The sequence below is a fragment of the Osmerus mordax genome, chromosome 4 (assembly GCF_038355195.1).
Source record: "Osmerus mordax isolate fOsmMor3 chromosome 4, fOsmMor3.pri, whole genome shotgun sequence".
Classification (NCBI taxonomy): Eukaryota; Metazoa; Chordata; class Actinopteri; order Osmeriformes; family Osmeridae; genus Osmerus; species Osmerus mordax.
In genome coordinates this window covers 20,031,925-20,044,952 of record NC_090053.1, presented here as the reverse complement: position 1 = coordinate 20,044,952, position 13,028 = coordinate 20,031,925, and the positions used below count along the sequence as shown (strand labels likewise).

General features: G+C 50.3%; 2 protein-coding genes across 3 annotated transcripts; one reads left to right on the top strand and one right to left on the bottom strand.

The window, feature by feature from the left end:
* The first annotated feature begins 53 nt into the window (after positions 1 to 53).
* dennd11 (DENN domain containing 11) lies at positions 54 to 5,504 on the top strand. Its single transcript, XM_067235461.1, has 9 exons — positions 54 to 606; positions 1,272 to 1,371; positions 1,497 to 1,655; positions 2,469 to 2,628; positions 3,030 to 3,168; positions 3,486 to 3,617; positions 4,454 to 4,604; positions 4,851 to 4,919; positions 5,038 to 5,504. The coding sequence occupies exons 1-9, from the start codon at positions 234 to 236 to the stop codon at positions 5,231 to 5,233; spliced, it is 1,479 nt and encodes a 492-aa protein (XP_067091562.1). The 5' UTR covers positions 54 to 233; the 3' UTR covers positions 5,234 to 5,504.
* A 2,877-nt stretch (positions 5,505 to 8,381) lies between these two features.
* agk (acylglycerol kinase) lies at positions 8,382 to 12,742 on the bottom strand. 2 transcript variants are annotated; one of them, XM_067234695.1, is made up of 15 exons: positions 12,692 to 12,742; positions 12,499 to 12,611; positions 12,210 to 12,249; positions 12,023 to 12,102; positions 11,799 to 11,874; positions 11,529 to 11,654; positions 11,245 to 11,339; positions 10,773 to 10,842; positions 10,503 to 10,582; positions 10,277 to 10,334; positions 10,004 to 10,151; positions 9,760 to 9,857; positions 9,575 to 9,645; positions 9,285 to 9,369; positions 8,382 to 9,086 (listed from the first exon to the last, which is right to left on the bottom strand). In XM_067234695.1, the coding sequence occupies exons 2-15, from the start codon at positions 12,606 to 12,608 to the stop codon at positions 8,955 to 8,957; spliced, it is 1,269 nt and encodes a 422-aa protein (XP_067090796.1). In that variant the 5' UTR covers positions 12,609 to 12,611; positions 12,692 to 12,742; the 3' UTR covers positions 8,382 to 8,954. The 2 variants fall into 2 exon arrangements, with proteins under 2 accessions (XP_067090796.1, XP_067090795.1); XM_067234694.1 differs by having other exon boundaries at positions 12,499 to 12,729.
* Positions 12,743 to 13,028: the final 286 nt, after the last annotated feature.

The window sequence follows — 13,028 nt, the reverse complement described above, 5'->3', positions numbered from 1 at the left end:
GGAAGTGTTTGACATCATCAAAACACCGAGCCGTTCGGTGAAGCGGGCAGGTTGGAGCGGGTTGTTCAGGCGTAGCTATGTTCTCCGTGCTACAAATACCAAGAACCCCGTGGAGAGAACAGGGTGAATGCCGTGGTCGGTAATTAAGTCAGTCGGTTATTTTGTCTTGGAGGGTGTGGAAGAAATTTGCTCCCGGACTTGTGTTGTTTTCTCCGTTCTGGCACAGCAGCATCATGGTTGAGCAGTCGGACCGCGCTCCGCTCCTGGACTGGGAGGAGATCCAACCGGGAGAACCGCCCCAGGCGGTACCGTCAACCGTACCAGTGAAGGAAAATGTATCTGAGACATGTACACCAGATTGGCGGGCACCGGGCAGCGTCGTGCCGGGCATCGAGAGCACCGTCATTTCTGGCGATTTGGCAAGTGCAGTTGTGAACAGCGTGGACTTGAGAATACCAGAGTATAGTGGACCGGGGTGGGATGTTTCAAGTCCCACAGAGTCTAACCATATGTTCCCGGGAATATCAGTAAAAAACTGTTTAACGGAATGGGAGGAGAAGGACCAGATTGTGGCTGTGTTTGTGGTCACCTTTGACACCAGATCAGGTGAGTCATAGAGCAACACTTGGGTAGGAGTGCGACACCGTAGATGACGTTGCAAGAAAATAGTTCGTATTTGCTATGCAACTCCAGGTCCGGCTATCTCGCAGCACTATTCAAATAAAAGGGCACAGCAGCACAAAGGCAGAAACAGGGTGAGTTATTCTATTGCAAGGATTCTGGAAAGGTGGAATTCTTATAAAAACGCATTGGAAGATTTTTCACTTTCTCATGTTTACAGTTAAAAACACAAGCTAGTCTGATCAAGTTCACCATGAACGCAGGTTTACCCAAAATACAAACGTAGATTTCATAAGGCTTTCTTCTTGTTTGAAACTGCAAAAGGAGAAAGTGAGAAGAGAGAGATCCTTCGCATTAACTTATGTTGCTGACTTTCACCACTTCCTTTTAGCCTGTGAGAGATGAAAATAGGGAAGGGAAGAATACAGCCTTAGGGGAAAAAAAACAGATCTTTATTTAGTTTTAGTTTTGGGGCCTTTTCCAGCTTTTATTGATAGACAGGAAAGCAGGAAGAGAGGGGGGGGGGGGGGACTTGCAGGAAATCGCCTGGGTCAGAATCGAACCCGTGTCCCTGTAACAGCCTCAGCCTTAGTGGTATGCTCTTCCTCTTGTTGTTAGAGAGAACAGCAGGGTCTGTGTGTGTGCTTTAGGTAACATGGTGGAATGGTGTCTGCCTAAAGACGTGGATCTTGAGGGCGTGGAGTTCAAGTCCATGGCCAGCGGCTCACACCGGATCGCCAACGACTTCATGTAAGTTGCACAAACATGCATCCAGACACACCTCACTGTACACCTCGAGATACACACAGTATAATCACTAGAATCCGGCCACGATCACCAGAATGTGTAATCTTCTTTTTGTGTTTGCACCCCAGATATTTCCGTAAAGGACGCTATTTTGGCCTGGCCTGTTTTGCCAACATGCCCGTAGAGAGTGAGCTGGAGAGAGGGGCCAGGATGAAGTCTGTGGGCATCCTGTCCCCATCCTACACGCTGCTGTACCGCTACATGCACTTCCTGGAGAACCAGGTGAGGTGAGTACCTGTCTGTCTGACGGCACCTCGTTTCTCTTCTCTTTGGGACCTTCTTTCCTGTGTCCATCCCCATTTTCATCTCTCTGCAGGGGCCTGGGTTCGAATCCAGCCTGGGCTCCTTTGCTGCATGTCTTCCCTTCTCTCTCCTTCTCTCTCCTTCTCTTTCTTTCTTTCTTTCTCTCTCTCTCTCTCTCTCTCTCTCTCTCTCTCTCTCTCTCTCTCTCTCTCTCTCTCTCTCTCTCTCTCTCGGGCCTTTCATGTCACACATCCTTCATCCCAATGAAGCATAAAAATGCCCCAAAAAGATTAATTAAAAGAAGAGTCTGTCTTGTTGTAGGCAGGGGTCTACAGTAGCGCAAAGAAGTGTTTACAGAATTAAATTGGCATCAAGATCATTCCCCAGGCTCCTGGGTGTAGTGTCTGAAAACAATCTGTTCCAGCTGGTGTTTATCTTGGAATGATCCTCAACAGATCACAGAGAGATATGATCAATAGTTTCATCTGTTATCCCCAGAGTTGGATGGTGCGGTATGATGATCTCACTCTGGCCCAAACGTCTCCCAGCCAGGCTTCTCCTGGGGCTGTCAGTCATTCTCAGATGTTACACATAATCTCTCTCCCCCCAGACAAATATATTTAACAGCAGCATCTTCAATAAAAAAAAGAAGCTGTCTCACCCACATTTGAAAACAAACCTAGACCCAGGCTCCTAGCTATAGCTGTTGCCATTTTAAACCATCAGAACTCCAACGTACAGAGAACCACTGAGAAACTGCGTTCGCTAGTTTTAAAACCGTACTTTGTGTTTGTCAGACACCAGCTGAAGTGCCCAGGCCAGTACTTCCCCCTGGAGGCCTTTTACGAAGACAAGAAGGCTGTGCTGCCCCCTGCAGAGAACGGGCTGGTCACTCTCTGCCCCAGCAGCGTCTGGACGGCAGCCCCCATCAACCGCTGCATGCACCCAGAGATGAAGGTCAGGAGGGAGTAGAGAACCGACTGAGGAGGGGGAGGATGAGGGAGAGGATGAGGTGGAGGGGTATGGAGGGTGGGAGGAGAAGGGGGATGAGGCAGGAGGAGAGGAAGGGGAAGTAGGAGGGGGAGGAAGAAGGGGGGGAAAGGATGAGGTGGAAAGTGGGGGGGAGGGGGATGTACTGTTTCTGGTTAGAGAGAGTGGGCACGGGTACGCTCTTAGGACCCTTTCTTCATATACGTTGTGATGGTAGGAAGAGATGCACAAGAAAGGAGAGGGCTGCTTGGTGTGTTTGTGTTCAAGATGCTGCTTCCTCCAGACAGGACCCTGGTTCACAGATAACCAGGCTGCATCCTGTAGCTGACCTGGCTGTGTCTGTGCCCTCCCTCCCTCTCTCCCTCCAGATCACCCACCCAGCAGGATGCATGTCCCAGTTCATCCAGTTCTTCGGGGAGCAGATCATGGTGTTGTGGAAGTTCGCTCTGCTCAGGAAGCGCATCCTCATCTTCTCCCCCCCTCCTGTAGGGGTGGTCTGCTATAGGGGTGAGGGATGCAGCTGCTGAGCCTAGCACACACACACACACACACACGTGTGTTTACGATTGCGGGATTAATAAAGGTTTCTCTTTATGAAACACAATTTCTCTGTTGTTGTTCTGGTTGTGTATCCTAACATGAGTGTGTCTGTTGGCCCTACAGTGTACTGCTGTTGTTCTGGTTGTGTATCCTAACATGAGTGTGTCTGTTGGCCCCTACAGTGTACTGCTGTTGCTGCCTGGCTAACATGAGTGTGTCTGTTGGCCCTACAGTGTACTGCTGTTGCTGCCTGGCTAACATGAGTGTGTCTGTTGGCCCTACAGTGTACTGCTGTTGCTGCCTGGCTAACATGTCCATCCCCGGGCTGGGCGTGTCCGTGCCGGAGCTCCGCCCCTTCTTCTACATCAACGTGACGGACATCGCCACCCTGGAGACGGAGGTGTCGTACGTAGCCTGTGAGTGCCGACCCCGGGGCTTCTGGAGATGAGGCCCTGAGTACTGCATAAGGACAGAACCTTAGCAGGGCCGAGGATCCTGAGTACTGCGTGAGGACAGAACCTTAGCAGGGCCGAGGATCCTGAGTATTGCATGAGGACAGAACCTTAGCAGGGCCGAGCATCCTGTGTACTGTGTGAGGACAGAACCTTAGCGGGGCCGAGCATCCTGAGTACTGCGCGAGGACAGAACCTTAGCGGGGCCGAGCATCCTGAGTACTGCGTGAGGACAGAACCTTAGCGGGCCGAGCATCCTGAGTACTGCGTGAGGACAGAACCTTAGCGGGGCCGAGGATCCTGAGTACTGCGTGAGGACAGAACCTTAGCGGGGCCGAGCATCCTGAGTACTGCATGAGGACAGAACCTTAGCGGGGCCGAGCATCCTGAGTACTGCGTGAGGACAGAACCTTAGCAGGGCCGAGGATCCTGAGTACTGCGTGAGGACAGAACCTTAGCGGGGCCGAGCATCCTGAGTACTGCATGAGGACAGAACCTTAGCGGGGCCGAGCATCCTGAGTACTGCGTGAGGACAGAACCTTAGCAGGGCCGAGGATCCTGAGTACTGCGTGAGGACAGAACCTTAGCAGGGCCGAGGATCCTGAGTACTGCGCGAGGACAGAACCTTAGCAGGGCCGAGGATCCTGAGTACTGCGTGAGGACAGAACCTTAGCGGGGCCGAGGATCCTGAGTACTGCGTGAGGACAGAACGTTAGCAGGGCCGAGGATCCGGCTCATGTTTACAACATGTTTTAACCTGCTGTGTGTGTGTGTGTGTGTGTGTGTGTGTGTGTGTTCAGGCACGACGGAGAAGATATTCGAGGAGAAGAAGGAGCTGTATGACGTGTATGTTGATAACCAGAACGTGAAGACGCACAGAGACCGACTGGGACCCCTGCTCCGGCTGAACGAGGCAGATAAGGAGAAGTACAGGAAACTAAGTGAACAGAGGTAGACTCGCATTTTATGTAAAAAAAAAAAAAAATTTGATAAAACACTAAAGCCCAGACATGGATTAAGACTAATCCTAGACTAAAACGTTTTCAATGGAGATCTTCATATCATTTTTTCTTCAGGACTAGGCTTAATCCATGTCAGGGAAACTGGGCCTACATCTTGTAAATAGGTTATTTGCCCATTATACCTCCACTACAATGTGTTCCTAATGGAAAGGTTATGATCTTCTTTTTTTCTTAGGCAACTGCTGCTGTACTCCCAAGAAGTGGATGAAGACTGCACCTCAAATGAGGAGGACCTCTTTGTTCTGTGAGGTTTATTTTTATTTTTATATATATATATTTTAGCCTGTGCTTTCTTTTAGTTTTGGCAAACTGGGACTTGTGTTGAAATTGTACTTCTCCCCTCCACCCTCTCCTCCCTCCAGGTTCTTCATGGAGCAGAACAACAGGATCTTCCAGATCCTGTCGGAGGTGGCGGGGAGCTCGGACCGTACTCTGACCGCTGAGCATGTGAGGGCGATGGGCCTGGACCCCCAGGGAGACCGCCTCTTCCTGGTGGACCTGCTGGAGCTGTACGGCATCGACGCCATGCTGGTCATAGACAACCCCTGCTGCCACTGAAAACTCTGGACAACCTTTTTGAGGCCTTCTTGGATCTTACACCCCAGAACTGCCCCCTTCTGGAAGGCCCTGTCACCCCAAAACTGCCCCCTTCTGGAAGGCCCTGTCACCCCAAAACTGCCCCCTTCTGGAAGGCCCTGTCATCCCAGAACTGCCCCCTTCTTGAAGGCCCTGTCACCCCAGAACTGCCCCCTTCTGGAAGGCCCTGTCACCCCAGAACTGCCCCCTTCTTGAAGGCCCTGTCACCCCAGAACTGCCCCCTTCTGGAAGGCCCTGTCAGTCCAGAACTGCCCCCTTCTGGAAGGCCCTGTCACCCCAGAACTGCCCCCTTCTGGAAGGCCCTGTCACCCCAGAACTGCCCCCTTCTGGAAGGCCCTGTCACCCCAGAACTGCCCCCTTCTGGAAGGCCCTGTCACCCCAGAACTGCCCCCTTCTGGAAGGCCCTGTCACCCCAGAACTGCCCCCTTCTGGAAGGCCCTGTCATCCCAGAACTGCCCCCTTCTGGAAGGCCCTGTCACCCCAGAACTGCCCCCTTCTGGAAGGCCCTGTCAGTCCAGGATGTTTATCCCAGGACAGGGATGTTTATTTCTCATATCATTTCAAAACGTGTTGCCCAGTCCTGTATCATTTCAATATTCACAAAGAAGAGGCCTTCTGCTGCGAAACCTCACTTCTGTGTTACAAACTTCAGCATCAGTACTGTACTGAACGGTTGTTTATCTCAATTAGTTTTTCGCCGTCTTCTGGACATTGGTGCAAATGAACATCAATTGTTGCGTAGTGTTCTAGATTAGATGTTCTAGGGACGCGTTGGTCACACCGGTGTGACGCTACGCGTGAAAGGGTTGCCACTGTACGACAAACTCATGAACAAAATCGGATGTACACGTGGTCTCACCTTAAAAAAAAAAAAAAGGGGAAAAAAAGATTTTGATGACCTCATCATGTGAAAGGGACATTGTGTTTGTTAGGGCTGCAGCTGGCGAAGGTGGAGTCACCTGTTGAGCCGAGACTGATAAGAGAATTCCCATGAAAGGCTGTCACCTCAGTGGGAGCGCCCTCTGGTCTGGTCATGTTGATCTTCTGACTTCTTTGGGAAGATCACTGCCTGAACGCCGCCTGAAAGCCGCCACGTGTGCGGTGACTTATCCTGAGCTGTGTAACGTTTCATCACAGTTCTTACACTTGTCCCGTGAATCACTAATCTAGGGAAACCTCAACGAATGTGAATTACACGACCCTAATCGACTCCTGCTGCATCTCAACCACTGACTTTATCCATGTTGACTGAATAATATTTTCTGTGCTCCTTTAGGACCTATGTCGGTTCTGGCCCTGTGTTAGGGTGAGTAGTGCACTGATGGAAGGAGAGGGCAGGCAGTGTGAGCTAGCTGGTGCTGTTCTGGAGGAAGTTCTCTCTGCTGAGTCTTGCTCTGGGATTCAAACCACCTCCACTGCAATCACTGTATTTAAGATGAAATGGGTGGTGAATCTAGAACTTCCTAGACTCATAGCTAATTTCCCCCCAGGCCAGTGTTTATCTGTGTGTGATTTATAATGTAAATGTACTGTTCCGTACGGTCGCTGTTAGCTATATGGTCTGATTGAATTCTCCTGATCTGAACCACAGTGGGCTATGAGAACTGTGAGAGAATAAAACTGCAGGAGAGTCTCTTGTTGTCTGGGACAGTTCTGGAGAAAGGCTTCGCCAGTCTGTCAGACACAGAGAGCTCTTTGTGTGCTCTGTGTCCTGGAGAGGCCGTTCCTGGGGTTGAAGAGAGGGGGACCACCCTCACCCTTCACCAGGCAGACAGGCCCCATGTCTTCTGCATGAAGGGGTCCTCTCTAACTCTCTCTTTCCTTCTCTGTCTCTCTCGTTTCTCTATTTCTTTTAAACACCGCTCCATTCATTATGGTTTGAATTCCAGTTGGTCCTCGTCTTGGGGGGAAGAGCTGAGTGTCTCTTGAATGGGGGCCTGCCCCTTTTGTTGGCCCCCTAATGAACTGAGCTGTCAGCCCAAATGGATCTGTAGTCACTGATGAACTGAGCTGTCAGCCCAAATGAATCTGTGATCTGTAGTCACTGATGTGAATGGGGACATCCTGAAAGTTCAGACTGGAGTCAGAATGTTCAGAAAGACACTTTTCGACGAGCCCGCAGTCCCACCCAGTTGAGACCCCAGTCCCACCCAGGTGAAGCCCCAGTCCCACCCAGGTGAAGCCCCCGTCCCACCCAGGTGAAGCCCCCGTCCCACCCAGGTGAAGCCCCAGTCCCACCCAGGTGAACCCCCAGTCCCACCCAGGTGAAGCCCCAGTCCCACCCAGGTGAAACCCCAGTCCATTCATGAGACTTCAGCCTGGGGAAGTTACGAGAGGCCCGGAGCCCTGTATGGGTTAATAACTTCACGCCTCCATCATCGCAGGGTAAACTTGACGGTTTGTCAGCGGCTGGTGTGTTTGACGTCCCGGCTCCTGTCAACAGTGAAGATGTTAGGTGTCTGTTGTCCTCCTCACCACACAGCAGGTCCCCGCTGCGCTGGATCTCCTGGTTGTCCTGCAGGTGTGTTTACCTGGAGCTCTGTGTCAGTCTGGGGAATGTACATGACACACACGCACTGTCTGAAATGCCTTCTTTGTGGACTCATTCACGTACCTCAACCAGCATTCGGTCATCTGACTTTTATTTGTACAGTGTGCCACCTCACTGAATGTCAATAGAGCAAATCTGTATTACACACATGGCAGTATGCAACAGTCTTCACAGTCTGGACTGTTCTCAGTGTGCTTCGTAACCGCAATGTGAATCAACACTGCACTCACAGCTTTAGCTAACTTAACACAGTAACATGCCCTAGTTCCATGGTAGGTGACGTCAGTTGGGCACACAGCCTGAGGAACTCGATGACCTGAGTCTCTCTCCTGAGGTTGGTTAATGACGGGGACACAGTACTGCCATTGTGAAACAATAAAACTGTTATCTGATGTTTTTGTCAGTGTGATTATGATATGCAGACTACACCTCCAAAGTGATTACAACCAGTGTTGTTCTGTAGTAGAGTGCCATGTGCTGATCTTAACTCAAACACTTAAGGTTTCCTTACATTCTTTTATTCTTAACCTAAATATGAACATAAACGAAGACAACCTGGGCATCATACGTGAACGTCTTTATTATTCTAGGTATCGTTTTAGCTCATGATGAGGATCTCCCAAAGTCTTCTGGCCCAGACTGACGTACCACACGTACAGGGCAGAGGTTAGGTAACAACACAAAGCTTGGTCCATCACATTCTCCATCATCATACTGTCAGCCTCTTTCATAATCAGGACACATTGAAATGGGCTCCAGCAGGGCAGGTGAGAGTACTGTAGCAGGAGGAGATGCCCTGTGTCTCTGTGGGGCTACTAGGGGTTGGTGTTGGTTAGAACAGAGGTTTTCCAGGAAGTCACCTCAGGGAGGAAGAGGCCCTGGTCAGCAGAGGGGCAGTTCTGGGGGGGGATGGAACCTTCCAGAGAGGGGCAGTTCTGTGCCAGGTCCCCCTCCGGTCACCCAGGTCCCTCTCCGGTCATCCAGGTCACCCTCCGGTCATCCAGGTCACCCTCCGGTCACCCAGGTCCCTCTCCGGTCACCCAGGTCCCTCTCCGGTCACCCAGGTCACCCTACGGTCACCCAGGTCCCCCTCCGGTCACCCAGGTCCCCCTCCGGTCACCCAGGTCCCTCCTACATCTGGTTGAGCAGCTGCTCCCTGCGCTCAGCGCTAATGAAGAAGCGCAGTTTCCGTGGCAACAGCTGCACCTCCACGGGCATGGCCTCGTACGCCTCGTTGTCGATGTTGTAGAAGCCCGCCCCTTCCTGTGGGTGGGGCCAACGGGGGGGGGGGGGGGGGGGGGGGGGGGGGCAGAGGGTCATAGGTCAGATTTAAACATGAAAGCAAAGACGGAGGGTTTCCGAAAACACTGTAAACACACACTAAGGAGCCAAACATGTTTCATTGCCTCCAGAGGTCTTAAAGGTTTCTCAGCTTGCAGGCCAGTCTGGGGCCGTACTGACCGAGGGCAGGTTGAGTTGGACAGCACTGGCCTCCACGGTCAGGGACTTCTTAGTGAACACAGTTGGATCCTCTTCTTTCTTAATCCTACAATAAAGGAAGAAAGCATCGCTTTTTTACTTAAACAAATAAATGTTTCTAAGTGAAGTGTGACAGGAAAGGCAGAGAGAGAGAGAGAGAGAGAGAGAGAGAGAGAGAGAGAGAGAGAGAGAGAGAGAGAGAGAGAGAGAGAGAGAGAGAGAGAGGAAGACATGCAGTAACGGTGACAGTACATATTTACTCTGATACTGACCCCACAGTGATGAACTCTCCAACAGTGAAGGTGTCTGGCTCGGCACTCAGCACCATGGAATCATCTAGGCGCTGAAGAGAGAACCCGCGTGGGGGAAAAGACATGAGTGTTCTGGTAATGCTGCTGGACACAGTGGAGCTGGTGTAGCGTGCGTTAGCTGGTGTAGCGTGCGTTAGCTGGTGTACCGTTTCGACGGGGTTCTTGTTGTGAGTGTGTATGGACAGTTCCAGCGTGGACAGCTGCTTCTCCTCCCACTGCACTGGCTCTTCTACTTTAGGAGGCTCTACACACACACAGACCAGAGTTATGGATAAACTGCATGAACCGACCACGACGACCCCAACACATCAACACTCTTACACACACACACACACACACACACACAAACACACACACACACACACACTAGTTCCTGCATGGCTGTGTCACCTTCCACAGGAGGGCTCCAGTAGTTCTTCAGCCTGCGGATGATGCGGTTCAGCAGGCTGGCCCGGGGGGGCTTGTGGGTGGGCAGGTCAGGGGGGCGGAGGGTGGGGGCCAGGTAGGACACGGAGGCCTCGTGGACCTGGGGCCACTCCTGGGGTGGAGCAGGACAAGCAAGGACACTGTCAACAACAGCATGACGGGGGATACCTGATCCGGCGTGGAAGCTAGGACTGTTCAATGCCCGTTATCTTAAGAATCGACAGCGTATTTTCTCACCCGTAATGTGCTGAGCCAATGTGCTGCTCTTGTTTTCAATGGACCCAGGTACCAATATCTAGGACAAAAGACACAGCAACATGATTCATCATGTGGAGGAGACAAGACTTTCTCGTAATACACGACCCACTGCCTAGATAATTATTTTTTAGTTTGTTTATTTTTGTTTATGATACGTAAACATATTCCTGGTCTTAAATGGGGCTGAATGTTCTTAAGTTCTTACTTGCTGATGGTGGCTGCCACGTCCCTGAAAGCACCCCAGCGTAACCCAGTCAGAGCAAACACCGGCTGCTCCTTCTCCCCCTGCGTGGACGAACACAAACCCACTCGTACAACTACAGGACCACACTAACACACCCCTGCTATACATATCACATGTGCACGGCTAACTACTGCAATTTTTGTTGAAAAAAAATAAATAAAAATAAAATAAAACATTTGCTTGGATCTGTAGGTTTTCACATCCTTGAATCCAGTCTCTTTTTCATCTCACCTTAATCTGCAACACATCCAGCGGTACGGTCTCTCCTCTCAGAATGGACAGTGTTGCAGAGGTGATGTGTCTGGAGGGGCGTGATGGAAACAAGTAGAGCTTACTGAGAGATCGTTCGTAGACGCAAACAAAAAAATCGGAAGCGCGGAAGTACATTACATTACATCCAGAGCGACTTACAGTAAGTACAGGGACATTCCCCCGAGGCAAGTAGGGTGAAGTGCCTTGCCCAAGGACACAACGTCAGTTAGCATGACCGGGAATCGAACTGGCAACCTTCGGATTACTAGCCCGATTCCCTCACCGCTCAGCCAACTGACTGAAGTAAAGTGCGTTCAACTGATACGGGTGTGTGTGCCACCCATGTGTTTAGGTGGGATTCAGTCGGCAGCAGCCTACTTTTGTGACTTTCTGTAGGCTACTACTGTAGCCAGAACAAGCTTGAGTGGGATTTAACGGTGGTCATACTTACTGGACCTTGTTGTCACTGAGGAGGTGAAGACTCGGACTCAGGGAGTTGTGAGACCCCAGGGGAATGAATCCTATGGGAGTTCTACTGAAAGTCTCCTACACCAGACCAACACAGGAAGTAACGAGTCAGAGTGTTGCCCTGGGAGACGGCGTACATCAGACACACACGAACATACAGCATGGGAACAGAAAAAGGACGCTTGCAGATGAGCGCTGTGCCCGTCAGACGGAGACACGGCTCTGTGACATGATGGCGGAGCAGCGATGGTGCCCAAGCCGACGCACCTCGTCAGCCCTCCGGAGGAGCCCGGTGATCACCTCCTGCAAGGTGCCATCTCCTCCTGCCACTATCAGCATGTCGGTCTGCTCCATCAACTCCAGCAGCTTCTTAGCCTGGCCTTCATAGTCAGTCTGGAGGAGACAGGGGAAGGAATGCTATTATTCAACACGGTTAACAATTGTAACGGAGGCGCAAAGCAAAACAAAAAAAAGTTAGACAGGCAGGACACAATGGAGTTGCTTACACAAACAGAGACAGGAAGTAAAAGCACCTACTTTGACCACGGTCACCTCCACTCCAGCCAGGTTTAATATCGGGGCGGCGTTCTTCTCAAACAACTGGTTGGCTTTCCTGTGTAAAGCAGGGTACAGTAGCACAAGTCTGGCTTACTTCATCGACAGACAGACAGCAGTAGCAGATACCCCCATCACAACACGCACAGTCACGCACGGGTACCCTGCCAAGGCAACGTTTTAAGGATTGAGGACCGTTTTCGTACCCGCTGCAGGCGGCTGGATTGAGGATGACTGTGGCCTTTCTCAGTTGTTCCTGGGGAGCGATCTGTTGACGCCCGAATTGCTGAAACATCACAGAGAGTTTAGCATGACAACTTAAGATGGTAGAAGGCCAAATATTGTGGGCTACGTCAATGCAAAGACATATACGGGGACAATAATTGCTCTCACCTTGGCTTCTAGACAAGCTTCTCTTCGCAACACATTGTCACTGTAAAACAATACGTCAAGCCATCAGAAGCAATATGTCGAATGAAGATAACAATTCTTGAACGTTCATTGGAAAAATTAAGCAATGTAGCTAGAAGCCCAGCGAGCTAAAGTGATATCATGTGACTTCACAACTGATCTGTATTGATAATATGGACGACACGTTTGTGGTTATAAGGATGGTTCAGTCAGAAGACACTTTTTTAATCTAAAAACGATTAACAAAGACGATACATTAATGGATACACACCAGTGTTTACCATACAGCCAGTATCCACCGTATGACAGGACACATACACCGACGGTTGACTTCTTCCAATGATTTCGCACCGTCCGGAACACTTTCACAACCGCAGCCATTATCTATTATATCAATAAAAACATAGTCTTGTACTACACTATTGATGTTATGTGTACAGATATTATATAGTGAGCAGACATACATTTATTTCATAGCGGTCATTTGCCCATCGCTGTCAGATTTTCTCCCTCGCATGTGTCACACTGGTGCACCTTACTTAATAGTCCTGCCAAACAAGACATTTCCTAAGGTTCCGTTTGACCAAAAATAATAATATTCTAAACATATTCTAAACTGAAAACAGTTTCAGTTTAAAAACTGAGAACGTGTTTACTGAGAAACAAGAACATTGTAAGATATTGAGAACCAATATGAAGACGCTAAAATCGCACCCAGTTCAATAAACTTCATTTCCCATTAAGCAGTTTGATGCCAAAGACCTTGCCTGAACAAAAGTGTGACCATTTAGAAACTCCAAA